A 26,504-nucleotide genomic window follows, 5' to 3' on the forward strand; every position below is an offset into this window, starting at 1 on the left:
GGTTTGCTGCTTGGCCCTGCTTTTCCATATTGGTTCAATTTGGAATACGAATAATGTAAATATTGACCGATAGCACCGGTTTTAATGGTTTAAAAAGAGTTTCCGCATATGTAGAAAGTAATTACATTTGCTAAGAATTTAAATCTACGCGGCGATTTTACGATGGTACTTTCGCCAAAAAAATAACACTTAGGCATGAGGTGTACAAATTGTAACAGTAGGAATTAGTTTTAATAGTTTGTTATACGCAAAAACTTAGAAATGTCAAGACATCCCGTCGAAGTTTCTTGTAAAGCGTTTACTAAACTGCAACTACATGCTGCAAAGTACCCGCATTGCGCAATTAACGGGTTACTCGTGGCTTGCAAGCAAACGTTAAAAGAAAGTAAAGCCATTGAAATTGTAGACGCTATACCGCTATTCCATCAATGTATTGAGTTGACTCCTATGCTAGAAATAGCTCTCACCCATGTGGACGCTCATTGCCACGCTAATGACCTTTTTGTTGCTGGTTATTACGAAGCACCACAGCATCTCCCTTCGTCAATAGAACCTTCAATATTTGGTTCAAAAATCGCCGACAAAATACACGGAAATCTGGAATCTGTTTTAAGCGGGGAAAAAGGAAAATCCCTGGCCCACCTTGTCGTCATTGACAACAAAAGAATTACGAAAACCGACTCTGTGAACTTTTTCGAAAAAGCTAACGAAGGAAAATGGAAACGGTGTAGCCAGAAGGACATTACTTTCCAAGAAAATTGTGAACCTGTACTCATGCACCTCTTAAATCGTAAAGTAGCCCGTGATATAGTTGATTTTGATAACCATTTGGATGACATTTCAGCACACTGGCTAAACCACGCAGTAAACCAGTTAATTGCAATGGAATGACCACTAATTTAATCTACCCTATAGCATGCAGTGCCACTGAAATTTACAAGTGGACGTTCATGCTGAAATTAAAAAGTGTCAAAATGGACCACTAAATCATGGTATAGAGTGCAATGATATATGGCTATATCCCTCAATAGTAAAACTCATATTCTATTTTAACCCAGCCGCAATAGGATACATATACAAAAGAAGCTACATAAATTGTCTTTCCTATAACCCTTTGAAATAACAACAATTATTATAGATTTAATTCCTGCATAAAACAAACAATACTTCTACTGTATTGCTCCAAAGGACAAAATGCTTCACTTTTGTTACTTCACAATCTTATTGTATTGTTTCAATAGAGTAATTTAGTTTGATGTTGTTTTCCGTTGCGTTTGTATTTCTGATAGTTTCAAGATATTTAAATACAAATTAAATAAATGTTTTAAATAAAATGAACATCTCTAATCTATTGCATTGTTTTCTGTTTTGTACAGATACTTTTACATAAACAAATTGAAATATGATTATATCCAATTTAAATAAATTGTGGCCAAAAGCATTCAACTTTTGAGCAACTAAATAACGAATTACAAATACAACAACAACAGAAATGCCCAAAGACATTAGTTCTTACATGCATATAAGTGAATGTATGTAACCTGTTTTATCCTCGCTTGTCTGGGCACTGGCAGTGCTTATAACACAGGTGTTCTGATTTATACACTCATGCCAGCTTGCGAGTTGCCACATACATTTGTGGGTAGCATTTGTATCCTTAAAAGAAACTGCATATGCTTAATCTTTCACATAACCTTTAATAAGAGACACGAGTCCTACACTTTTACACAAGATATGCCTTTATAAAGTTTTCTACTGTAAAACTTGACTAATTCCATTAATGGTTCTTTACTACTAACATTTTGTTGTTTTGGGTGCAATTTCATGGCCAGATATGCTAAGTAAATCGTCTACTGAAGCTACATATTTAGACAATACAGCTTCAACCTTTCTGATTTGGTTTTAAATATCCAAGTCTTAAAGTGGATGGTTTAATGTGATAAATATAGCAGTGTCATTTACTGCAAGTCTGGTACGTACATTCGTCATTCCAACGATAGTTGTTGTACATGTTTTCACTTGTCTTACTTAAAATGCAATACATAAATAACAACTTAATTCTACACTATAAACAACACAATTGAACGAACAAAAACATAAAATGATCATATTTATGTGGTTACTTAAGGTATCTTTTTAATTTAATAGGAAGTACACTAAGTCATTTTAAAACTTTCCATAAAGTAATGCTCTTTAGGTCTGAACATAAACTACATGGTTTTAGACCCCCAAAAAACACTGCACAGTGAAAATGCAATTAAGTGCATATTGTACAGAAAAGCACCACATTTGTACAATAGAAACAATACTAGTATCATTTTAATACATTTTACTAATTATTTTAAACATATTTGCTCTGTCACACAAAATACTTAAACTTTATCTACTTTACCCAAATATAAATAAAAACAAACTACCTACAAAGTTGGACAAAAAAATATTAAATTGGAACAAAATGTCTCGAACAACATATCATTACAATACTTGCTAATAAATACCAATACCATATTAGCCCAAATACATCTGTATGCTACTCCCCTGCTCTGTGGACTCTCTTACAGTGTTAGAAAATAGAGAAACAAAGTAAATAAAAATCCTATTTCCGGTCCCACATATTGCCATGAATATTTTTTGGTTTAAAAAATGCCGGAAAAATTACAATATTCATTGCTGTAGCCTTACAAATTGCCCTTTGGTTTCAAAATGCATAAAAGAGCAACAAAATCCACCCCTCAATCCCACACCTTGCTCTTGAATGTTCTTTGTTTGGACAAAATTGGAAAAAGTTACAAAATTCACTCTCCAAGTCTTACAAACACTCTTGGACGCTCGAAGACCTTAATAGCTTCGTCTACCTCCATGATCTGCTTCTCCAACTCTGTCTTCCGGTTGCGTACTCCCATAGTGTCGGCTGAACGGATGGGTAAGAGTCGGTGTCGTTCCAAGAGCTCTTGTTGGGCTGTGGGGAGAGGTCATGTTAGAATGTGCTGCCTAGAATACTTTCCAATGGTTTACATATAAACAGGGTTTTAAATACTTGCCAATACTAAAAATTGTTGCCACGTGTGTGTATAATACCTAAAATCAGTATTGCTTAATGCAAAATAATGACTAGCACGGAAATCTGAAATAAATTTAAAAAAACAGAACAAAATTTGAAAAATCATGATTTAGACAAAAATACTTTGGTAATTTTCGCTATGATTATAACAGTGTTGTAGAAATCAGTTTTGATTGAAAAACTTTAGTTTTTGGTTAGTAGAAACGGTTTTTCTTTTGAATAATAAATAAAACATGTATAGTATAACTATTGACACATCGCTACAGTGGTAATCGTTAATGTCCTTAGCAGAAAAACAAATTAGAAAATAAAAATGATTCGTAATTAAAGCATTATCATGCCGAATAGTCTAACAAGGAAATTCTATACAGTGATAATACATAAGCAGCAATAATATTCAATATCTATAGTAACCTGAAATCAACAATAAACATGCAATTTTACTAATGTATGACAAGCATATGAGTGTGGTAATATAAACGGAAAAAGGAAAGAAAATAGGTAAAACGTTCATATTAAAAATAACAAGCAGATATTAACAGATGTTTTAGAAGGCCAAACAGTATCTAATGTATTATTTTAACCAAACAGTTCTAAAACAGGTGTTGGTAGTTTAAGGGTTAATTTACCCACAATCAAGAGATTTTTTTCTAGAATCAGGAGAACAGACCATTAGATACTTGCTTACAATTGTTTTGCAATTGTGTTTAGATATCCCCATAACATTTGGTCATAGACTATAGTTTGTTAGTTTTATTAAGATCACTTTATTATGCGGCAGTATAAATGTGATTGGATTCTACTCAAGTTACATCAATATTGCATTCCATTCATAAACTACTTTGTGGACTGACCATGCAAGATTTGAACTACCATTCCCAGGGTTGCATTTAATAACAAAACGAAAGATTTGCAAACTTTACCACAGTATCAACAACACAGTAACCATTTGCTGAAATGGCAACATTTTTTAAACATTTTTGGAGTTTTGGGCCCTTGCAACCCTGTGGAATGCTAAGACACTGAACCTCTATATTTAGCTTTTAAATTATTACTATTCTATTCTACATAGGTGTGGTTGTACAGCATGACACAACATGGGGCCTTAGATTTAGGCTCGAATTGACCTATTAGTTTGTTTAGCTGACAAATTATCAACAGAGTGCTTTTAAACAAATGCTAAAACAAGATGGAATTATACCTACAAAAAAGCAAACTAACTGTTTAACCCTGTTATCCCCTAAACTTCAATTTTAAACCACTGGGCTAGAAGGCCACTGTGTCACACATGTGTTAAAGTTTGCAAATCTTTCCATTTTGTCTTGAAGTCATTTACCACACCTCTTTTTTTCCTTCAAAAGCTTCTTGGTACGTCGTCGTTATAAGATTACGGACATTAGATGGCGGTACAGGGCGGGGATATCTCGCTTCGGAATACTGGTCACTTGGTGGAGGTATAGGGTGGGTGTATTTACCACTAGTTGAGGCTACAGAGCAACTATGGTCATTACCATTAGGTCTCTGTAGGTTATTTGAAAAACCGGCACTAGGTTGAAGCATAGAGTCGTCATAATGGTCACTGGGTGGAGGTACAGAGCCCATTTGGTCGTTATGATGATCAATTGGGTAAGAATAGCGTCCAATAAGTGGATGTATGGAGTTTGGGGAGCAGCCACTAGGTTGAAGCATGGAGTCATTGTAATTATCAAAAGGTTGATGTATAGAACTCCTGTAATGGCGTGGTATTGAATTAGTAAGATGATCACTGTTTTGGAGTACATAGCTTCCGAAATGATCACTTGGTAGGGGTACAGAGCTTTTAAAGTGGTCACTGGGTTTCAGTATAGAGCTGGTACGATGGTAACCATTATCAGGGCTTGGTGTTCTGAATGTGACTGTTTTGCGTGGCGAAGTTTGAAGTGGTTCATCAAAATAGTATTCAGTGTTTGGAACATCTTCTTCCTGCTCTACAGAAGTAAAGGGGTCTTCAGGGTATTGTGGTGTTGGTATTTCTGGGCGGTAGTTTATTGTTTTTGGAGCGTATACATACACAGGACTACCATCAGTTGCGTTAATGTTAATTTCGGCTCTCTTGTTATTTTCATAAATTTCATTACTTTTTCCACCATAATCATCATAAATGTAATCGTCATTGCTGTCTGGTGTATTCACTACTGGGTCTTGGTGATTGTAGTTATTCTGGTTGCTATTATTGTTAGGATATTGCTCCATTGCTAGCTTGTATGATCTTCTGAGCTTTCGTAGCTTGTCAGACACATTATGTGCATTGGTGTACTGTCTTGAATCATAACCTGAGTATTCTGTGTCTGGTTGCAGCTTTGTGAGCGTGGTATGCTCACTGTAGTGGAGGGCTAATAGCATATAGTACAGTTTAAGAGTTTAGTTCTATTGTATGGGTGAGGTCCTAAGGCTTGCCAGGGGACTTAGAATATAAATCAATGTGGTATTGTGAAAAAAGAATTAAAACAACATTTGTTCCCTAGCACCAATCACACAACATAAAAATCACAGCACAAGAAAAAAGACTAGCTTAATCGTTAATTAAATACCAGTCACAGTCACACCACACAAGCTGTGCTACAAATTCAAAATACAACTCAAAGTTTCAAACCAACTTACACTTGCGTAAAGTTGTCAGTGTTGCCTTTCTTTCTTTATCTGGCAACACTGTATGACCTTCAGGCACAGTAGGGTCGGGAGCGTTTCGTATTCGATCCCTTTCTTGCATGTCCCATTGTCTTTGTCTGGATCGGAGGCTGGAAAAAAACATAAGTATTAAAAACAGCATTGGTAGGTATGCATTGCAAGTCTGTATTTTTTAAACCCTAAAACCATACTATTTCACAATACCCTTAACCAGAGACTGGAAACAGACACAAGTAATAAAAATATCTTTACCAGGCATGCAAGTCTTAATCAGAAAACTATAACCCCTTAACTGTGCTTTTATAGTGAGTGTATGAATGAAAGTAACTTAATGATCCTTGGAGGGGCAACTTTTTTATATAGGTGACAATTTTGACAACCCATGGGTTGAAGCAGTTTTAGTGTAACTGTTCTTTGGAGATGCAATCCCATATAGTGTACACTTACTACGATGGTGTCTTTCCTTTAACAGTTTCCTCATAGTTTTTCAATCCCTGCTGATATTTCTCATCAGATTCTCTCAAGGCAAGTTGTGACCGCGAGCGTTTCAATTCGTAACTTTTTGCAGCTCGTGCGTTTCGTGCAACAAAGTTTGGGGATGGACTTCTAGCCTGAAATAAAGTTTTTCATATTTTTTTGATAATTAATTTAAAAAACATTTATTAAAGTAAATAAATTATCACAATAAATGAGTGTAACTTATTTTTCCTTGCTCGTTGGGGTAACAACAGTGATTATACCACAGGTCACAGGTGTTCTGTTACATACACCTTATGCCCTTTTCTGAGTTACCACATACGTAACTTATTCCCTTAATCTAAAAATTTCTTTGCTTTTTTTTCACTTACTCTTGGTGTTTGTGACCTGGTTGGCTGAAACTTTTCCTTCTCTGAATTAAAGTTTTCTTGTCTTCTTGACCCAGCTGGTGCGGAATGAGGTCTCTCTGTGTTGGGACGTGGGGCTTGTGGGGGTGACTGTAGAGATAAGAAGGTATGAAGTAAAGCTTTGGCTTTTAAACAGTAAAACTTAAATATCTTGAGTAGTGTTACAATTACAGTCACCTAATGACCCACAAAATTATATGTGGGAACCTTTGGTGATGAAGGTGTAAGAAACAGAACACTGTCTGCGTTAGAAGTTATAACGACTACTAGTGTGCCGCCACGCGAGGATAAATAAGTTACCATTAATAATTCAATATTGAAATCTATGGATTTAAATAGGTTGCATACGGGGTAACTCATAAGCTAGTATGAGGTGTATGAAACAGAACACCTGTGTTATAACGACGTTTTTACAATCATTCATTCAATCACCTGCATAAAGTTCTTTACTTTTGACTCCACCCCTTCATATTGTGTTGACTTCCACAAAGCTTTCACAGGGGTGTTCTTCTTCTCTTGCTTCTCCTGCTCCCTTGCCCTGGAATTCCTCTGTATTTCACGCATTCGACGTACGTTAGCTGCAGTGTGATTTTTCTCCTGTTTTCCTGTTAAAAGCAGGAATTGAATATGACAAAGACCCAGAAAGACAACCATCTACACATTCCTAATTGTAATAAATAAAATACTTAAACTATCCCAAAACTCTATTCACTTACTTGGTTTAGATATTTCATTATATCTTCTTTCATTAGTAACAAACAGGTTCCCTACTGTCCCCTTTGACTTTGTAGCAATCTCTTCTGCTTCTGGTCGTACCCTCGGAACCGGGCGTGGGGTCCTGCCCGAGTATTCCCCATTTCTGTACATGGGGTCAACTAAAATAGGGCTTCTTACTCCAGCTTGGCGTAAAGGGCCTTTTTCAGGGTTGATATTTTCATCTCTAGTGTTGCAGTAGTCGTCTAAAGAAATTATTTCTAAGTTAAGTAAAAGGGCTGGAAAACCTGCACAGATGGCTACCTAAGGTTTAAAACTAATATTGTACTGCTATGTTGATAAAAGGTACCGAAACGGCATTAACAGAGCAATTTTTGTCAAAACCCTACTAAAGTCTTAACAACTGTCATTTTGCTATTGATTTCCTTGTCTTTGTTATTTTATTAATCTGATTTTCGCCTCTATTTTCCCTATCATTTTTGGAATAAGTAAACATTATGTTCTATGTATAGTATATATGTGTATAGAATTTTGTTATACCTATGTATTATACATACATGGATCTGGCTTTCCATAGTTATTGAAAAGAACTCCCATGCATCCTTTTGACTTCTCAGCCACCTCTTGCGCCTCAGGACGAACCCTGGGTACCGGTCTTGCACTTCGGTTTGAATATTTTCCGCCATTATAAACAGGGTCAACCAATATTGGTGATTTTATGCCTTTGTATCGCATTGGACCATTTTCCATATTCATACTTTGGCCTGAAAAACACAACATATATATTTTTTTCTCTTTTTCTTTAGCGTAGATATTGAAAGAACAAAGAGAAGGGAATTAAAAGCAAAACAACAGTTTTTAAAACAGAATATATAAATATAATTTAAAAAATGTGTGCTCTCGTATGGGGCATGAGTTGAATGAAACATAAATTACAGAACACCCCTGTTATAACGACTATCATTGCCCCAACACATGATGATAAATAAGTTACATTTATTTGCTAATATATCTTACTTGCTCTTCCAAAATGTGATATTTGAGGTTGGTTGAGACAATTGTGCATAGCAGTTCCCCGGTGTTTATCTGCAATGCCTGCTGCTTCTGGTCGAACTCGTGGAGCGGGAGAACCGGCGAAATTCCGCTGATAATCGTATGTACCAGTGCCATACTGCATACTTGACGTTATTTCTATATATACTGCTCAATAAAGACCTTCAGGGCTTATTCAAACCCATATATAATAAAAATTCTTAGAATAAAAGGTATATTACGATAAAATAGATAATTAACCTAATTATAGCTTCCATTATTGAGCAGACGACACTGCACAAGTTGTGTATTAAACTAATTAATCTGCTACGCGCACTATCTGACTGAAAATGTGCTTTGATATTATATTTGACAATATATGAGTCAATGATTTAGCCGTTAACGCGATTTAAAAAGATGCTTTTTAAGAAAATAAACTAAAGCTTCGCGTATCCAGGACAACATAACAGAAGTTTTATTTAGACAAGAATTTACTTCATTATCTAGATGGCGCGTCGCGTTAAAAAAGCTGACGGGGTGCGCATTTGTCGTTTTCTATTCTCTTTTTTAGAAATATGATTAATATTCACAGCAAAGTATGCACTTTTAAGTAAAATATTAAGTAAAATAAAACCAAATTCTGCCACAAAACTATGTAATAGTTTGGTAATTAAATTGTGGGTATGAATTATAAAAACTGTGAATTGCTGGCAATTAAGATTACTTATGTAAACTGTCTAAAAATGTTTTGTATTTTAATTAATTCCAATATTTGGCATTTATCTATGACATCGGCCATACGCAAAGCTAGTTGGGTATATAAACAGCAGAATACTCTGGAAACACTTGTGTTTTGATTTACTTTTCGTTTACTTTTACCCATGCGATCTGTCTCGTGATTCTGACGACGAACCTTTTTTTCGTCTGTTAAAAACAGTTTAAACGTCAATTTTTAATTTTATTTCAGTAGTAGTGTACATTTAAGCTGTATACAAGTTTCTAGCCAAAAAAATCACCTGAAAATTGCACTTAAATGCAATATGGCAAGCTCCCACATAGAGCCAACTGTCAGGCTACGGAATTTATTTGATAAAGGCAGCGCAGTTGAAGTAAACAGAAATATCCCGATACGAAGATATTACCGGTCCTGCCAAGAACTTATACGAATGGTAATTAAATTTTTATGCAACATTTGTGCTTTTATGCAAACAATATATAAACATAGATAACTTTTTGGTGCCAGTGAAGAATCCTCCTACACCTGTGTTGATGGTTAGGGGGTTATGGGGGTTGGAAAATAAGGTGGGGGGAGGATTCTTCTTTTTAAACAGTTAATAAAACTTATTTTATGCCAAAAATTTGGTACAAATAGCTTTTCAGAAACTTGTTAAAGTACATGGCGTTAAAATTGGAGGTGCATTTGCTTGTTGCGTTTTGACCGATTGTATGTTTATTGAACAAATTTTTCTTGTATCAGAATTAAATCAAGTTCTTTACAGGCTGGAGTTTACTTCGAGGAAAAGAATTACGAAAATTCATATGTGTACTATGCTAAATTTATTGTGTAAGTTTTGGTAATACCAGTATATAGTAATAATATTTATAATTTTCTGTTCGGAACCGTGGCATAGTAGTTGGCTCACCTGCTAGCCTGAAGTTAAATAAAACAATTACCCACAAAGTTACGTATTAAGTACTTTGTTTGTATAAGTTTGTAAGCCACCATGAGGTGTCGCTGCACCACCACGCAAGGATAAATACATTCATTCATTCATTTTTCAGATTATCATTTGAGAAATTAAAAACACATCCAGAATTTAACAAAGTCCCACCTGCAGAAAAAGCGGCAAATAAAAAAACTTTGAAAATCGCTTTTGACCGAGCTGAGAAATTAAAACCTGCTCTAAAAAGAAAATATGAAGAAGAATATAAAAGATATAAAGAAAACCAGGTATATGTATTATATAGGCTATACTATACATATTGATATTCCATATTCCAAGGCCCTGACTTCCATAAACGGTTGTTAATTGTTTAAAACTAGATTAGGATATTTGGATATTCTGTGCTAAAGGTGTCCCATCTTCTCCCACCCTACTATATATTCTTACATAATTTCAAATGTTGTGGTTTAAATCTTATACCATCTTCAGTGATGTCAGAAGTTAAAATATGGTTTTAGGTAACAAGGCTAGAATAATAAACAGTGAAATTTATAACTTAATAGTGTAGCCTATTGCAAACAATAATAAATAAGTACTGATTTCGTTTTATTTTATAATTTTCAGAAAAAACTGGAACTTCAGGCAAAAACAAGAAGAAGAGAAAAGGAAAAAAGAGGAAGAGGAGGAGAGAAAGAGAAAAGAAGAAATAAAGAAAAAGGCAGAGGAGGAGCAGATGAATGCTTTTATTCAAGAGCAAAGAAGAAAGGAACTTGAACTAGAGCGTCTTGCCATCGTTGCAGAGTATGTTATTGGTTTTTATTAAATATTTATGGCTTTTAACGGGAGCTATTATGTGAACATGTGTGAGGATATCAGTTGCTATATAGCAGTTGGTATTAGTTGAAATAATTGGTTCTAATGAGGCAAAACGTGTGTCGTAGTGAGCCAGGTCTGGCTTAAATCCCCTTGTCCCATGGCTTGACTTGATGTAGGATCTCACCCATAAATACCAGTGTGTAGTGTGTGTTTTTAAATAGAAAAAATAAGACTGTTTAGGTAAGCCTTCCCCAGTCCTATTTATGTTGCTGTAAATATATTTCAGCAATGTTACCCCAGAGATCCTGTCCTAATATTAGAATCTTTTCTTATAGATTTGCAGATAAAGTGAAAGTAGACGACAACGGTCCATTAGTCCCAGCAGATTTTGCCCCCCCACCCCCAGAACCCTTTAATGATATTGCCACGAACACAACAACATATAAACCTCAACCCACTGTACCAACACCACCAGGTAACAATACTTTTTTTTTTGTTTTCTTAAACAGCTTTTCTAGAAATAATTGAGACCAATGTTTTGTGCTATACAGTTTTATATTTTTTATATGAAAAAAAATTTTGAATTGTTTTCTAAAACAGCTCTGATAGAGTAGTAAAATACTGTCATTAGGCAACAACAGTTTATAATATATTAAACATTTTAACGTATACAAACTACTAATTTGCTCTGTTGTGTGTTATTTATCGTTTTAAAACCAAACGTCCCTTTAAAATTATTTAAAAAACAAACATTCTATCAGATAATTATTTATCACAAAACACATTCTTTCTCCAGCCCTACCAAGTTACGACCGTTCATTAAAACCAGTTGATTTAACCAACAATTACCAACCTGAAGTAAAACAACCACCAGCGACGACGTCTACTTCTTCATTTGCTGCGTAAGTCGTATAATATTACTGTTTGTTATATAGTAGGGTGGGGGAAGGGAGGTCACCTTTAGCACATAGGTTCAAATATCCTGATCATACAGTTTTATAAATCCTTAAACATTCTTTGTATACTACCAAATGTGACGAAAAATGGAATGAAACAGTGTTTTCTTGGGCAAGAGACATAGAGAACATTGCTCCAACCCAGTGACCACTGATGAGCTTCTTCAAAATATTTAAATAAACATATTTTTAGCTCACTGACGCAGTCAAAAAATAAATATGGATTACGAACCATACTCTCGCCTGCTGATCTACCAACAAAGTTTATGCAGCTTGCGCATAGCAACACAAGCAGGAATATTGAGACTTGTGGAGTTCTGTTCGGAAAACTAGTAAGTCAGAGTGCTACTGTTATGGGGTTAATCGTACATGTCTGTTAAGTTTAAAAATCGAAAAGACAACATTTTGTACTACATTGATGCTATTACAATGACTTATTTTACGTGGGTGAGGTTATGCAGCGTGGCACGCCTTGGGATTTTGGATTTACGCTAAAGTTGGCTGATTACCCTGACATCCAGGGTGCAATAAAGAATAACCCTTTAGTAGCTATGAATTAAAAATAACAAACAAATTGTTAATTTCCGAACCCCCTTTAACCCTTTTCACCCCAAGGCGAATGAGGTGTTCGTTATCACCCATGTTCTCATACCCCACCAAAAAGGTGCCCCAGATAGTTGCGACACAACAAGGGAAGAAGACATGTGGGATTTCCAAGACCAATACGACGGCATTTGCCTTGGTTGGATACATGTAAGTTAAATTTGCTTTAATTGAAAACTTTATAAGACCTTATGGCCAAAAGTTTACAAACTTTTTTTTGCTCGCAGCCACTTTTAATGAAATTGTATCTACCCACAAAGTTACATTCAAAGTAACTGGTAAGCGGGCACGAGGTGTATGAAACTAAACACATGTGTTATAACGACCGTCGTTTCTTTATCCTGCAAAGATAAACAAGTTTTTCATAGTTTTATTCATTCGCTTACACTATATCTAAGCTCATATTTTGTATTGCCAACCTAAACCATGTTTTATCTTTATAGACTCATCCTTCGCAAACAGCATTCTTATCAAGTGTAGACATGCATACACATTATCCATACCAATGCCTGATGCCGGAATCAGTTGCTATTGTGTGCTCAGGAAAGTTTAATGAGGTAACTTGGTTCTAATGTGTTTCATATACCTCCTGCTTTTATACACCAGACACACATGGTGCGTTCATACACCTCATGCTCACTGTCGAGTTATAACATGGGTCTCTTCCTATACACCAGACATACATGATGTGTTCATACACCTCATGCTCACTGTCGAGTTATAACATGGTACCTTCTTATACACCAGACATACATGATGTATTCATACACCTCATGCTCACCATCGAGTTATAACACAACGCCTTCTTAACCCAGAGGTTATGGGTTCAAGGCTCGGTGCAACTGTGTGCTACCATTGTGGGTGTATGTGTCCTTGGGCAAAACACTTAACGGCAATTGCTCCAACCTAGTGATCACTTGATACCTAAACCTTGTATCCTATAGGTTGGGTACTTTATGTTAGACCCTGGAAGAGGGATGAATGAAATAGGTAAATGCAGGAAACCTGGTTTCCACCCCCATCCTACAACACCCCCACTGTTTGAAGTAAGTTTTGTTTGAATATTGATAATTAAAGTCAGCAAAACAATTAAAAAAACAATTTTTGGAGATTTTTTTCAAAACTATTTTTTGTTTGTTTGGTGTAATTACTAAAAGTTAGCAAAACAATTTAAAAACTTTATTTTTGGAAGGGATTTTTAGAAATTATTGTCTATTGGTAATTACTGAAAGTTGGCAAAACAATTTAAAAAATTATAATTTCTGAAGATTTTTTTCAAAACTATAGTTTATTGGTAACAACTAAAAGTTTTGCGGCTCACAGTTTAAATAGCTATTTCTAATTGAACGAATATTATGTTTTTCAGTCCTGTGATCATGTTAAGCCATCACCCACTGATGCCGTCCATATAGTAGACTGGAGATTAAAACCAATGTAAAATAAAGTACCTGGTTTTCATGCACTTATATGCAGTAGTAAGCAGAGTGTAATGAGATGCAATATTTCATGCATTTCTCAATGTGGTATAGTACAGGGTGTTGGATGTAAATTCCACCCCATGTTTTACACATTATATGGTAAAGGAACGAGGTGTTGGGTGTAAATTCCAGCCCATGTTTTACGCATAAGTAAACTGCCTGCACTTCAAAATCTTGTCATATTATGTGGTAAATTACACTGCAAAATCTTTAATTATTTGTCTTTATAACTATCCAGATTCTATACTTATCTGTGCTTACGCAATACAACAAAGCGTGATCGTAACTTTTAATATATTCAAACCTTTTCATGCTAATATGAAATTTTTCAAAGGCACCTGCTTCTTTTAAAACGTGCCCATATATGTATATGGTGACATCTCATTTGCATAGCAGCGGCAGTCGTTTATATGAGTGTTCATTCATACGTACATTCCTTGGGAAAAGTACAACCAGATCTTTGAATGATCAAGTTAGCAGCAAAGTGGCCAGCTTGCACACATTCTTTGACAGGCTTGCCTTTCACAAGTAAAGCAAGAAAACCTAGATACATAATAAACCTCAATAATAATAAAAAACACCCTGTTATATTAGTTAATGATCCTGCCTCTAGCCCTGTACAAGCAAAGCAAGAAAACCTAGACATAAAAAAACACTGGTATAATGGTTAGCGTGCCTGCCTCTAGCTCAGAGGTTACTGGTACAATGCTTCGTAGTTAAAAGTAGACACTGGCAAACCTTTTATTTTGTGTATGCAAAAAGATAGATTCCAAACCTGTAGGGTGGGCCCTTTATAGTTTTACCCAAACCACACTAATGTTACAATCAAATAAGTGAATTCAATTTAAGACAATGTTTGACGACTAATATATATAACACCACTTACCTCCTACAAATGCATCTCCAGCACCATTAGTGTCCACTATCTTGCTTGTATCAAGGGGTATGATCTGATGCTCTGTGAGCTCATGTGGTCCTATTTATTTAGTAAATGCATCTTAGCTTCTTACATATCAACCAGGCATAATTTAATTTACCCAAGTATTAAAACCTCTCGTAGTTTTCATACACCTACAAAATTACATACATGGTAACTTGTAAGCAGGCACGAGGTGTATGAAACAGAACACTTGTGTTATAACGACTGTCGTTGCCCCGTCATGCGAGGATAAATAAATTACATCTGTGTAACTTGTAAGGGGGCACGATGTGTATGAAACAGAACATCTGTGTTATAACAACTGTTGTTGCCCCGTCACGCAAGGATAAATAAAAATAAATAAGTTACTTTTATTTAAAAACCTACAACCCAGAAGCGACATAAGACCCAGAAGCCACCCATTGCCATGCCGTAAAACCTCACCCATATATAATAGTAATACAACACCAAACTTGCACTTACCAGTAGCTATAAGGGTCGATTGGCAACCTTGAGTTATAACTACCATACGTGGCTTAGTGCTGTTAACTTTTGGTAAGCCAGCAATCCTTTTAGCTATCTCTCCAATGTCTTTTGTGTTAAACTCATGCTTGTCTGCAAAGGCTTGTGCTTCCTGGAAATTTAATGTAAAATCTGGAGATAAGTTTGCATGTATGGTTTATATATATATCATAAAAATATGGTTTAATACAGCAGATTCACAGGATTTGTGGGCGAAGACTGAATGGCAGAAAGGTTTGAGACTGTGCTCTTTCCTAAAAGAAACAACCCACTTTATTGTATGCCCTGGCACTAGACCCTAGGCATACATTAATCCAAGCCAGTGGTCACTAATAGGTTGTAGCACACTGGGTGTCAGTGTAATAGGCTAATTTTAGCCTAAATCTCAGGTGTCATGGCACAATGTAGGACCTTACCCACATAGAATAGAATTCATTACAGAACTTACAGTTTCATTCCCAAATAGAATATCTACATATGGCATAGCTTCCATCATAGGTTTCGTGAAAAATTGGGACAAAAATGGAGCTGGAAATAAATATTAAAGTATCATTTTAAGACTTATAAAGAGTTCATATTTATGTCACTTTTTTAATCATTTACTTATTTATTTCTTAATCTGGTACTGATGTTTCTTAATCTTAAAAAAATGGAGTGTCATATTCATACAGTCTATAAAAAAATAAGTCACTTTTTAAAACTTTGATGGTACCATTGGACCCCATTTGAACATTTCTATCAATACACAAGTTTTAATTTTTCACCGGTATGCCCTTTTAAGAATTACTTACCTAAGCCTCATTATTACATAACACATTGCTCCATGACGTAACAATGTGTAAATATTTAGCAAGGGTAAACTGTGTATATACTGGGTAATACAATGTGCAACGTGGCACAAACTCTCATCTTATCTCAATACTTGTGTGGACTTACCATGTATACTTTATATAGCGCATTCTATTTTTAAAACTGTTTTAAAATTTTCCTGTTAATTCAAGCGTAACATTGTGGGTGACATGTTACCCTAACTTTTGAAACGGGGGTGACATAATAAAATATGTATTAGTAAACCAGTTATAAACTTAAAACAGATTTTACCCTGCTGTTAGATGTCTATACAAACAAGCAAAGTCAAAGTATATTGCATTCACCACATTAATAAATGAGGTTCCCTATGTTTGACAACTATAAGTGTAACTTCATTTTTGCAATGTCACCCCAGATTTTGTTAAAAGTTAATAACGTGACGCCCAATTACCTGATAAATTCATCATAAACGTTTTTCCATTTTGTGCAGCGTGCTTGGCAACGAGCATGATGGACTCTGGTGAGACAGTAAGGAAAAAACCCTGAAAAACAAAATCATTTAAAAATGTGTATTTAAATTCTAATTACCTTAACCAAACACTAAATATATATACATTATATAGCAATATTATTAATTATTATTAGCCTATCCTTATGATAGAATATTTTATGCAGCATACTATTGATACTAAATTGCATTCATGCCCAAGAAAAATAACAAGTTAAGGTGTATGGAACAGAACCTTGTATAACAACGGTTATTGCCCCGCCATGCGAGGATATAAAGTATCAGAAGCGGTACCTTGTAAGCTAGCATGAGGTGCAACGATAGTCATTTTAAACCATTCATCCAGCCAAATAACAAAACAAACTTTAAACAATTTTATTGAATGAATGAAACACAAAATCCATATTATAACGCCTGACGTTGCCCTACCATGCTAGGATAAATAAATTACATTCATTCAAATAAAAACATATTAAGGTTCTAATACTCACAGCAATATAATAGTAGCTTGCTTGCTCTACAAGTGCCCAGTTATCCTTTTCTTGCAAGTGGGATACCTTGTAGTTATTTGCTGCAGCTAAATTAGCACAAAGTGACCTAGAAAATAGTATTTCTTAGTCATGCCAAAAAAGTGCCAACACTTTTTAAAATGCAGGGAGGCAGGGATAGTTGGATGCACATTTCTGTGAAAAATTGGGGTTGCAACTACATATCACTCTTATCAAAGGTAATGGGTTCAAGGCTCGTCGCTGCTACTATGGTGTGCTTATGTGTCCCTGGGCAAGACACCTAACAGCAATTTCTCCAACCTAGTGGTCACAAATAGGTTGTCCAAATTTTCAGCAATACATAAACAAAACAAAAAAGTCCCCCCTAAAAATTATTTCTATGCTGAAATGCTATACTTAGATTCAAATCTGTATAAAACCCATTACCTGTCAGTCCCACATAACAAAGCTGCACAAAGTCCGGTTGGTATTTCAGACTGCCTGTAGTATGCTGTTCGGACGCCTACTTCTTCAGCCTTCTCTTTAAGGATATCTCCAAAGTTGTCTTGGCCAATACAACCCACAAATGTAGTGCTGAGTGGTTTACCTAGCATCCACTATAAGGGAGAGGACGTTGTATAATTATGCTCAGCTTCAGTGCTTAAAGTTATTGTTGTTGACTTGTTGTAATAAGTGCTTGTGCAAGACACTTAAGGGCATTTCTCAAACCCAGTGGTCTCTTATGAGTTGTCAAATTGTCAGAGATGCATTAAAAAAGGTTTATGAAACATAACACTTGTAATTAAATTAAACTGAAGATTAAACTGAAGGGATAAATAAGTTACGTTGATACAATCAAAAGTGGGTGTTTAATAAAATATTTAAAGAACTACCGAAGTATTTAGGAACTTTAATAATACGAGTGCTGGGGTTAACAAGCAAGCGTTGATCGGTTTGGGGTTCATGTTATCGCCTGAACCGCAACGGACTAAGAAAGCACCGTACATAAGTTTAATCTAAAGTACCTGAGCAACTTTAATAGAGTTCTGTGTAGCACCACCAGCAATGTAATCAACTGCAAACATTTTTACTATCTCCTCATACATAGGTAAGTGCTTGTCTTCAGCTAGAATCGCATCATTTGCTTTCAGGTTGTACCTAAAGGTAAAACATTATTATATTAAAATGTACTTGCATAGGGGCCAAAGTTTTAAAAACGCAAGGAAGTCGTTGAAACAAGTCAAACTATGGACTTACACAATTATACATTACATTTCAAATAAAAACAAAGAGACAGGCACAAGTTGCATGAAACGGAACACGGTTGATACATCGACTGTGTATGCCCTGACACCGTGCCACGTAGGAATAAATAAGTTACATAATACATTCATTCAATAACTTACTTTTCTAAATATCCCTTTCCAACTGTTGCTGATATATCTAGAAGAGGATTTCCCATCCCAAACAGAACGCCTTCTCTGCGAGAGAAAAGATTTTTAACCAAAGAGATAAATTTAAACAAAAATTTAAAAAAACTAAATGATTCTACTGCGAAATTATATTTAAAGGAGGTTGTTAATATGTCCCTACACCTTCATGCCTTTATTTCACCCCAACCTAACATAAATGACTTACAGTTCAATTTCTATTTCATTAACATCATTTTCATCGTCGGACGTATCGCTACCAAATAAAAAGTCACTTTCGCTTTCACTACTAGAACTATCACTGTCACTTTCCAGCGACGATAAATCAAAATTATCTTCATTTTCGTCCTCAGACGAACTTATCACTGCACCCATTTTGTTGAGCTTAAATTTAAACTACTTTGGAATATACTGCAGCTTTGGGGGGTGGTAGGGTATAAATATTCACATTCTAACCCTTTCTATGCAGAATCAGTTGGACGTGGTAACAGCAGACAAGTAACACATTATAATGTCTGACTATACCGGTTCACGCTTAAAAGTCAAAGAATAGCCTGGGGGTAATTGCAAAGTCTGTTCTTTAAAAGTGGTTTTACAAGTTAGTCATGTTTGCAATTACAAACACAAGTAGGGTTAATAACCAAACAAACATGTATTTGTTGAATTTGTGGCACCTGATGCATTGTATGGTATCTGCAAGGCTACAATAACTATGTATATTGTATACATAACTGTAACATACAGTATACATCTATATAAATACTAAACCAATGCATTTTTTGTAAAACTGAAGAATCTCCCCCCCCCCTCCACCTTATATGCTAACCACTAACCCCTAACCACAATAGGTGCTGATGGTTAGGGGGTTAGTGGTTATAGGGGTTAGTAGTTAGTCGTTATAGGGGTAGTGGTTAGCAAATAAGGTGGGGGGGGATTCTTCACTAGCACCAACAACAATATGTATATCTATAGCACATTCTACAATTATTTACCTACGTTTGCAATTGTGACGAATTTTCTATTTTAAATGCAACAAAATACAAATGCATATATAATATATATTTTAATACATATATATTGCAACATAAATATAAAATAAGTTACACGCTTACAATCGCAAAATTCGGGCAGTTTTATTACCAAAATGTATTATATAAAAACGAATCTGCCAGTTTAGACTTTAGAGTTACCATTTATATTACTACGTATTAAAACTTATATTAACGGTAATTTAGAAAAAAATAGTTAAAATACTTACTTAATTTCAATGGTCATGGCTTTCTTGGAAGAAGTTAAGCTTAATATACTGTAAAATGCTGTAAGTATTAAACAGTTCAATTCAGTTGCAGAATCACCACCGCAACGTACCAAAACGACTGAGGAAAAAAAACATGAATTTCGCGGTTAAATAATGCTATGATATAAAAAGAAAAAGGGAATTCAAATATGCAATCTAGCCCAATGTCTTTTTTATAAGATGAATGTATGAAAGTAACTTATTCATCTTGACGTGGTAAGGCATTAACGGTCAATATAATACGACCGTTCTATCTCATACACCTCGTGCATGCTTACGACAAGTATGCAATTACTTGTTTTTTTTGTTACATATGGCTGGGCAACAATCAGGAGCGCTAACCGATGCCTTGTCAGGGCGCTGAACAATATTTTGGAGTTATTAGTGTTTTGCGAAGCATTATAATAATATGACTATAAGCCCGCTTTAATAGCTTCAAGTAATATGTTTATTTTCCTTTAGGCGTTTTCGATTTTCGAAAACTCTTAAAATCTACTTCTTACAGGCAATCTACTTCGTACAGGCAATTCTTAAAATCTACTTCGTACAGGCAATTATATGTTTCATGAAATTCATTTAATGACAGAAAACTAGCACGAAATGGTACTTTTTCATGGGCTAAATAAAGCATTGACACTTGCTTGGGGCGATTTACCTGGATCATATTTTGTTATTCGCGTTTTAACAGCTCATATCAGCTCTGCACCAGGTTGGGTAAAGGCACAAGTCTGTTGTAGTCTACATTCTGTATAACAATATGGACATAATCGGTTATCATGAATTGTCAAGAAAGATTCAAAGGCGAGGAACTGCTGGTTTTTGCGGTAGTCGAGTATGCTCGTTAGTCTGTGTATCTGGTATTGCGCTTGCGTTTATTCTGGCGCTGTGTTCTTTTGCTGGGTATAAGTCACGTCTCCAAACGTAAGTGTGAATTAAACATATTTGTGTAACTTATAATTCATTCTTTCGTGGCCGGAAAACGACAACAGTCGGTATATAACACGGGTATTCATCATACACCTTGTGCCCGCTTACGAGTTACTATGTATGCAGCTTACTTTATCTTCGCGTGGCAGGAAACGACAGTGGTTAAATTTGACATTTTCTCCCATAGACTTGAGGACGAGATGGAAAACTTGCACGAGATTATGAACAACAAACTGGGGGGAGGCTTACATAGAGCAAAGAGAAGCGTTGAAGCTTCCAACCAGGTATATATGGTTTATATTCAATTACCCATAAACAGTTTAATTCCGCTTAGCTTATATTTACAGTTGTGTAAATAAATAAGTGTGTACAGCTTTTGATGCATTGGTTTGAATGATTGCAACTTATACTCGCGTGGTGGGCAATATGACGGTCCTTATAACATCGGTGTTTTGTTTCGTACACTTTGTTTCAGCTTAAAAGTTACTAAGTATGTAATTTTGTGGATAAAATCTTTTGCGTTTTTTACATCCTCTAATTATTTTTAGGGCGGTCCATCGCCGGTCGCTTTGACGGAAGCGGGTAAGTGTATTTGTACCGTTAGAGGGCAGATGTGAACTAAACCATATAGCGTTCTCATTGCAAAACCTTGCTTGTACCAACGCTTATATATGTATATCTATAAGCGTTGCTTATATACACAGCTGCAAGTGGTGGTGCACCGTACATTAGATGGGGACGAAAAAGTTGCTCGCAAGAGGCAGGAAGTCAACTTGTATATACTGGTCGGTTGGTTTAATAAAATACTGCATTTATATCAGTATATAGTACTATATCCCACAAAGTCTGTATAGTAGGTTGGGGAAAGATGGGACACCTTTTCATTCCATTTTCTCGTCCAATTTGGTAGAAAACAAAGAACGTTTAAACAGTTATAAAACCGTATCCTCACGACTTCCATAGGCCACTGTTAATTGTTTAAAACACGATCACGATATTTGGATATTATGTGCTAAAGGTGTCCCATCTTCCCCACCCTACTATATAACACGTTTATGACCCTTCACTCCCAATGTAGGTTTTGCAGCGGGGTCTCACTACACGCATAACGGTGGCGGCCCAAACCTGATCTGTATACATCAAAACATAACCTACACTCGTGGAAAATACGTCAACGGCTTCCAAGGTGCAACTGAAATTTTTATTACAGAATTAAAAAACCGAACAGTAGATTATAGACATATATAAACCTACAAAGATTAATTTTAATTGCAGTCTACTTTAAACGCTAATTCTGTAATTAGCAAGTACTAGTCTTAAACAGTTTCCAGGAGTTCATGCTACATATATGTTAGTAGTAGTAGAGTATAGACTTGTATTTATAATGCTCTTTTGTAAATTGTAGGAAGTTCGTACATCTATGGGGTAGAATACAGGGACGGGGCATGGGCGGATTCCTTGTTTGATTTTTCACTAATTGAAGATGAGCATTACAGATTACATGCAGTACCATGTTCGCTATGTCTTGCTACTGGCAGGCAGAATAAGGTATATATAGTAATATATTCTGTGGGGTAAGACGAGGTGAATTAAATAGAACACCCGTGTTATAACGAATGCTGTTGCATCCGGTTGCAAAGATTAATTTATTTTCCTCGATAGGCAGGGCAGTGACAGTCGTTATAACACGGATGTTCTGTTTCATACACATTGTGCCTATCACTTACAAGTTACCACATATGTAACTTTGTGGGTGATTGAATGACAACACTACTTAAATGTTGAAGTTTTACTGTTTAAAAGCCAGGGCTCTACTTCATACCTTCTACCACTATACAGTCACCCACGTATGTGACTTTGTTCGTAATTCATTTATGAAGTATTTTTCCCTTTTTCTGGGTTATCTAAAAATACTAGGTTGCAATCATTGTTTTCGATGTACTGCTACCAACGTTGGTAGCTTGTATGTCCTTGGGGTATACCCTACACGCTTAGTAAGGATAAATAAGTTAGATTCATTATTTCATTCATTTTATAAAAGGTAATGATTCCCGGACGAGAAGAATGTCCTACCGGGTTTACATTTGAGTACGGAGGGTATGTCGTATCATCAGCTCATGGGCACAAGCATTCAACTGACTACATATGTTTGGATGACACCCCTGAAGTAATACGCGGCTCAGACGGCGACCAGGGGGGCGATTTGCTTTATATAGTCGAAACCCAATGCCCATCTTTACCTTGCGATCCAGTGGTTAATGGCAGAGAGCTTAGATGTGTTGTGTGTTCTATATAATCAATAAGATGTTTTAAAAACCGTATCCTCACTACTCCCATAGACCGTTGTTAATTAACACGATCAGGATATGTGCATATTATGTGCTAAAGGTGTCCCATCGTACTCCCACGGTACTGTATATGCTTTTAGTTTGCTTTACTGAACTATTCGTAGTTGTAGGTGTGTAGAAGTATTAAAATAAACTGCATTGGGGTTTGGTGAATGCGTAGCCTACATGTGTCTTGGTGTTTTAAACATTCCATAAGCCAGTCGAAGAGTCAAACTTCTAGATAAAAAAGTGGAATAAATAAAGTCGGGAGTGTAACCATTTGTGAAATTGCTGTATAACTCCCCAAACAGGAGTTTTTAAATGTTGAGTCGGTATTAAAATTGGGAAATAACCTCTGAAAAGAACTTTGCTCATTTACTAGTTTTAGGTTTTTTCACTGATAAGTTTCAAGATATTTTAAATTTGATAAACGTTATGGCTGGAATAAGTAGATTACATGGTAGAATAAGCATAGTTACAGGCGCTGCAAGCGGGATTGGTTATTATGTTGCAAAACGCTTTGCAGAAGAAGGCTCCAAAGTTATGCTGGTAGACTGTAACGAAACTTTACTGGAATCTGCGCACGCGGAGTTAAACGGAAAATTTGAGGGCCAGGTTCATTACTACTGTGGAGATGTGTCCAAAAAAACTTGCGCGGAAGACGTCGTTTGCAAAACTAAGTCCCTATTTGGCAGCAAATCTACTGTATTAGTAAACTCGGCTGGAATCACGCGCGAAAAAAGAATTCTAGATACAACAGAGGAGGAGTTAAAAGTAGTCATGGACGTTAATTTTAGCGGCGTTTTCTATTTCTGTCAAGCTTTTTGCAACGAGTTGTTAAGAAAAGATGAAAAAATGGGATCCATAAATGCTAGTATTGTAAATATCTCTAGTATGGCAGGAAAAGCTGGTATGTTTCATCATTCAAACTATGCTGCATCTAAAGCTGCGGTGATTGGTTTCACTAAGACATCATGTATAGAGTTTGGAAAACTCGGTATCCGTACTAATGCAGTTTTACCAGGGTTTATAACAACTCCAATGACAGATGTTATGACCCCTGCGTATTTGGATGCAGCAATTAAAGCTACACCACTCAGAAGACTTGGCCATCCTGAAGAAATAGCCAATGTTTGCCTGTTCTTGGCCTCAGATGAGAGCTCCTATGTAAATGGTGCATGTATTGAAGTATCTGGAGGAATGGGGGCTTAGAATTAGACTCGAAATGAAAAAAAATGAGAAAAAGAATTGACTAAAATTTCATAAACTCTAAATGAAAAAAAAATTAATAAAATTTATAAACTCAAAATGAAGAAATGAATAGAAACAGGAATATGGGATGAATTTACAAAAATTGTTGCAAGGTTATGAATAAGAAAGAACTGAACTAGAAAATGTCAATGTGTGAAAAACATGTACCTTCAAGTATTTTAGCAATACTATGCAATTTCTATTTAATGTTGGCAAAATATTTTTAATTTTTATAATTGTGTGTTTTAATTAACGTATTTAAGCAGTAACAATTTAGTTCTATTTTGATATTTATTTTAATCATGTTTTATTCTGTATGTTATGTCTTAGTAAATATTAGTGTTTTTAATTTATTTTGTAATTTATTGCAATAATTTGTTCTAAATAAACCTAATTTCTAGGAAATAGGGCATTTGCATCCATAAAAAATAAGGTTTGCTGATTAAAAATGTCACTGGAAAAATTGCCAGAACATATTTTGATTCAAATTCTGAAGCACCTGAGTTATACAGATGTCTTACAAGTTGGAGAAACTTGTAAAACTTTGTATGCAGCATCAAAGCTTGAGCCTGTATGGGCTACACAATGCAAACGTATATGGCTGGTTAATAAAGTACCTGAAAAGTGCGAAAACTGGGTTGAAACGTTCAAATATTTCTACCAAGAGTTTGGGGACACTATTGAGTGTTACGCAACCATACGTAAAATCTGGAATGACCTCGAAGAATATTTAAAAGAAAATTGCCCGGGAATTTTCTCCAGTTTGTTGCCAGGTGTGGAAAAAAAAGTTTTGGAGGACTTTGAAAACTTAGGTTACCACCTTCCTAAAGATTTTAAACTGTTCTACAGGATTCATAATGGTCAAAACAACAATGGTAGTGGTTTACTTGGATCTTTTGACTCTGAAATAACTGGTGTTGGCGATGTGCCAAGTAGACACCTATTACCATTTGAACATGTGCGCAAAAACTGGGATTCTATTAATAAATTGAGTTACTTGACCCTTTTTGAAGCTTGTGAAATGGCTCAAACATACTTTAACATTATGATGGAACTATCAGAGGAAAATGAGTCCGAACCAAACATATTTGCCCGGTCTTATCTTACAATGCCTCCCATAGATTACAAACTAGCCAACACCTTCACTGAATGGATTCAAAATTATACTGAAAAGCTAATTGATGGCAAATTTCCTATAATAAATGGGCAGATCCTTATGTTTGATGCCAATACAGAAACCTCATATACAAGTTATGGTATAACTGTATCTGTTCGATGGTTGTTTCACTTACAATTATCGCATAACAAGACACACTACAGCTATTACATAAAGATGTCCATGGCTGAAGACGCACCAGTTTCAAACTCTTGTCAGCTTTTAACCAGGCATTGGGAGATAACAGACAAAGATGGAAAAACTGAAAATGTTAATGGCCCTGGAGTGGTAGGTCAATACCCAATAATGAGGCCTGGAGCTGTATATGCGTGGCAAAGTGCTACAAGCTTTAACACAACTACTGGATCAATGAAAGGCCATTTTGTTATGGCTTTGCTTTCAGATCCAACAAGACAAAACACCATTAATGTTATTTGTCCGGAGTTCAATATGATGCCATGGTTTCCCACACAATGTGGAAGTATGGGAAGGGAATGACTTGAATGTAACTTACTTTATCGTCGCGTGGCCAGAAAACAACAGTCATTATAACACGGGTTTAACACCTCGTGCCAGCTTACGAGTTACCACGAATGTAACTTTCTGGGTGATTGTTTTTTTAATTTTTTTTGTTCTTTCTTTACTACCAAATGGGACGGAAAATGAAATGGAAGTGTCCCATATTACCCCACCCTACTGCACCATTAATACACCCACGTTGTTACATTAGACTTAATGAAGATGAAGTTTTACGTGTTAACACATTCTTCTGAACACTCATTATTTTCGCCATCTTTCTTTTCTTTGCAAATACAATTTAATATTCTTACAAGAGCCTGAAGAGTGTTCAATTTGTATTATTTCATAGATAACTGTATTCTTATGCAGTGATTACCGTCGTGACACGAAGGTGTGCCTGCCTCTGTCCAAAAGGTTATGGGTTCGATGCTCGATGTTGCTACCATTGGGGGGGGTGTGACTTTGTGCAAGACAA

At 35.7% G+C, this 26,504-nt stretch overlaps 6 protein-coding genes and 1 pseudogene across 10 annotated transcripts; 5 read left to right on the top strand and 2 right to left on the bottom strand.

The window, feature by feature from the left end:
- Positions 1–10: 10 nt before the first annotated feature.
- Positions 11–1,347, top strand: LOC100183228 (ER membrane protein complex subunit 8/9 homolog). The gene has a single exon (XM_002124371.4). The coding sequence runs from the start codon at positions 262–264 to the stop codon at positions 889–891; it is 630 nt and encodes a 209-aa protein (XP_002124407.1). The 5' UTR covers positions 11–261; the 3' UTR covers positions 892–1,347.
- Positions 1,348–1,895: 548 nt separating this feature from the next.
- LOC100185589 (enkurin domain-containing protein 1-like) lies at positions 1,896–8,772 on the bottom strand. Of its 2 annotated transcripts, XM_026834811.1 has the most exons (9): positions 8,344–8,772; positions 7,884–8,090; positions 7,329–7,571; positions 7,045–7,217; positions 6,577–6,702; positions 6,176–6,339; positions 5,702–5,838; positions 4,403–5,433; positions 1,896–2,959 (listed from the first exon to the last, which is right to left on the bottom strand). In XM_026834811.1, the coding sequence occupies exons 1-9, from the start codon at positions 8,501–8,503 to the stop codon at positions 2,852–2,854; spliced, it is 2,349 nt and encodes a 782-aa protein (XP_026690612.1). In that variant the 5' UTR covers positions 8,504–8,772; the 3' UTR covers positions 1,896–2,851. The 2 variants fall into 2 exon arrangements, with proteins under 2 accessions (XP_026690612.1, XP_002124341.1); XM_002124305.4 differs by lacking the exon at positions 4,403–5,433.
- A 505-nt stretch (positions 8,773–9,277) lies between these two features.
- LOC100177767 (STAM-binding protein-like A) lies at positions 9,278–14,161 on the top strand. Its single transcript, XM_018812225.2, has 11 exons — positions 9,278–9,527; positions 9,858–9,922; positions 10,141–10,309; positions 10,647–10,823; positions 11,174–11,313; positions 11,635–11,740; positions 11,988–12,126; positions 12,410–12,547; positions 12,841–12,954; positions 13,342–13,443; positions 13,764–14,161. The coding sequence occupies exons 3-11, from the start codon at positions 10,275–10,277 to the stop codon at positions 13,833–13,835; spliced, it is 1,023 nt and encodes a 340-aa protein (XP_018667770.1). The 5' UTR covers positions 9,278–9,527; positions 9,858–9,922; positions 10,141–10,274; the 3' UTR covers positions 13,836–14,161.
- Positions 14,151–19,946, bottom strand: LOC100175447 (adenosine kinase). Of its 3 annotated transcripts, none has more exons than XM_026834833.1 (10): positions 19,811–19,946; positions 18,529–18,603; positions 18,148–18,280; positions 17,570–17,739; positions 17,126–17,231; positions 16,578–16,668; positions 15,765–15,844; positions 15,278–15,428; positions 14,762–14,851; positions 14,151–14,418 (listed from the first exon to the last, which is right to left on the bottom strand). In XM_026834833.1, exons 1-10 carry the CDS (start codon positions 19,825–19,827, stop codon positions 14,294–14,296), a joined length of 1,038 nt encoding a protein of 345 aa, XP_026690634.1. In that variant the 5' UTR covers positions 19,828–19,946; the 3' UTR covers positions 14,151–14,293. The 3 variants fall into 3 exon arrangements, with proteins under 3 accessions (XP_026690634.1, XP_026690632.1, XP_026690633.1); XM_026834831.1 differs by lacking the exon at positions 19,811–19,946 and adding an exon at positions 18,761–19,061; XM_026834832.1 differs by lacking the exons at positions 14,151–14,418; positions 19,811–19,946 and adding exons at positions 14,470–14,513; positions 18,761–19,025.
- Positions 19,947–20,525: 579 nt separating this feature from the next.
- On the top strand, positions 20,526–23,277 carry LOC100175402. Its single transcript, XM_002129573.4, has 7 exons — positions 20,526–20,770; positions 20,964–21,060; positions 21,325–21,358; positions 21,481–21,561; positions 21,855–21,962; positions 22,182–22,324; positions 22,818–23,277. Exons 1-7 carry the CDS (start codon positions 20,607–20,609, stop codon positions 23,070–23,072), a joined length of 882 nt encoding a protein of 293 aa, XP_002129609.1. The 5' UTR covers positions 20,526–20,606; the 3' UTR covers positions 23,073–23,277.
- Positions 23,278–23,485: 208 nt separating this feature from the next.
- LOC100180120 lies at positions 23,486–24,755 on the top strand (annotated as a pseudogene). Its single transcript, XR_001974766.2, has one exon. The product of XR_001974766.2 is annotated as an estradiol 17-beta-dehydrogenase 8 pseudogene (transcript).
- A 5-nt stretch (positions 24,756–24,760) lies between these two features.
- LOC100177722 (F-box only protein 3-like) lies at positions 24,761–26,344 on the top strand. Its single transcript, XM_002124154.4, has one exon. It carries the CDS (start codon positions 24,803–24,805, stop codon positions 26,006–26,008), a length of 1,206 nt encoding a protein of 401 aa, XP_002124190.1. The 5' UTR covers positions 24,761–24,802; the 3' UTR covers positions 26,009–26,344.
- The last annotated feature ends 160 nt before the right edge of the window (positions 26,345–26,504 follow it).

Source organism: Ciona intestinalis, chromosome 6 (genome assembly GCF_000224145.3).
Source record: "Ciona intestinalis chromosome 6, KH, whole genome shotgun sequence".
Lineage (NCBI taxonomy): Eukaryota > Metazoa > Chordata > Ascidiacea > Phlebobranchia > Cionidae > Ciona > Ciona intestinalis.

Excerpts from the sequence above, each read along its gene's own strand:
- LOC100183228 (XM_002124371.4), top strand. The coding sequence starts at position 262 with ATGTCAAGACATCCCGTCGAAGTTTCTTGTAAAGCGTTTACTAAACTG.
- LOC100185589 (XM_026834811.1), bottom strand. The coding sequence starts at position 8,503 with ATGCAGTATGGCACTGGTACATACGATTATCAGCGGAATTTCGCCGGT. Across the intron at positions 6,703-7,044 it reads AAGTAAAGAACTTTATGCAG|TCACCCCCACAAGCCCCACG; the intron begins GTGATTGAATGA and ends TTATCTCTACAG. Across the intron at positions 5,839-6,175 it reads AAAGGAAAGACACCATCGTA|CCTCCGATCCAGACAAAGAC; the intron begins GTAAGTGTACAC and ends GTTTTTTTCCAG.
- LOC100177767 (XM_018812225.2), top strand. The coding sequence starts at position 10,275 with ATGAAGAAGAATATAAAAGATATAAAGAAAACCAG. Across the intron at positions 11,741-11,987 it reads TCTACTTCTTCATTTGCTGC|CTCACTGACGCAGTCAAAAA; the intron begins GTAAGTCGTATA and ends ACATATTTTTAG. Across the intron at positions 12,127-12,409 it reads GAGTTCTGTTCGGAAAACTA|GCGAATGAGGTGTTCGTTAT; the intron begins GTAAGTCAGAGT and ends TTTCACCCCAAG.
- LOC100175447 (XM_026834831.1), bottom strand. The coding sequence starts at position 18,927 with ATGGGTGCAGTGATAAGTTCGTCTGAGGACGAAAATGAAGATAATTTT. Across the intron at positions 15,429-15,764 it reads TTCTATTTGGGAATGAAACT|GAAGCACAAGCCTTTGCAGA; the intron begins GTAAGTTCTGTA and ends TTAAATTTCCAG. Across the intron at positions 14,419-14,761 it reads TGGAGATGCATTTGTAGGAG|GTTTTCTTGCTTTACTTGTG; the intron begins GTAAGTGGTGTT and ends TTATGTATCTAG.
- LOC100175402 (XM_002129573.4), top strand. The coding sequence starts at position 20,607 with ATGGACATAATCGGTTATCATGAATTGTCAAGAAAGATTCAAAGGCGA. Across the intron at positions 21,562-21,854 it reads AAGTCAACTTGTATATACTG|GTTTTGCAGCGGGGTCTCAC; the intron begins GTCGGTTGGTTT and ends CTCCCAATGTAG. Across the intron at positions 22,325-22,817 it reads CTACTGGCAGGCAGAATAAG|GTAATGATTCCCGGACGAGA; the intron begins GTATATATAGTA and ends ATTTTATAAAAG.
- LOC100177722 (XM_002124154.4), top strand. The coding sequence starts at position 24,803 with ATGTCACTGGAAAAATTGCCAGAACATATTTTGATTCAAATTCTGAAG.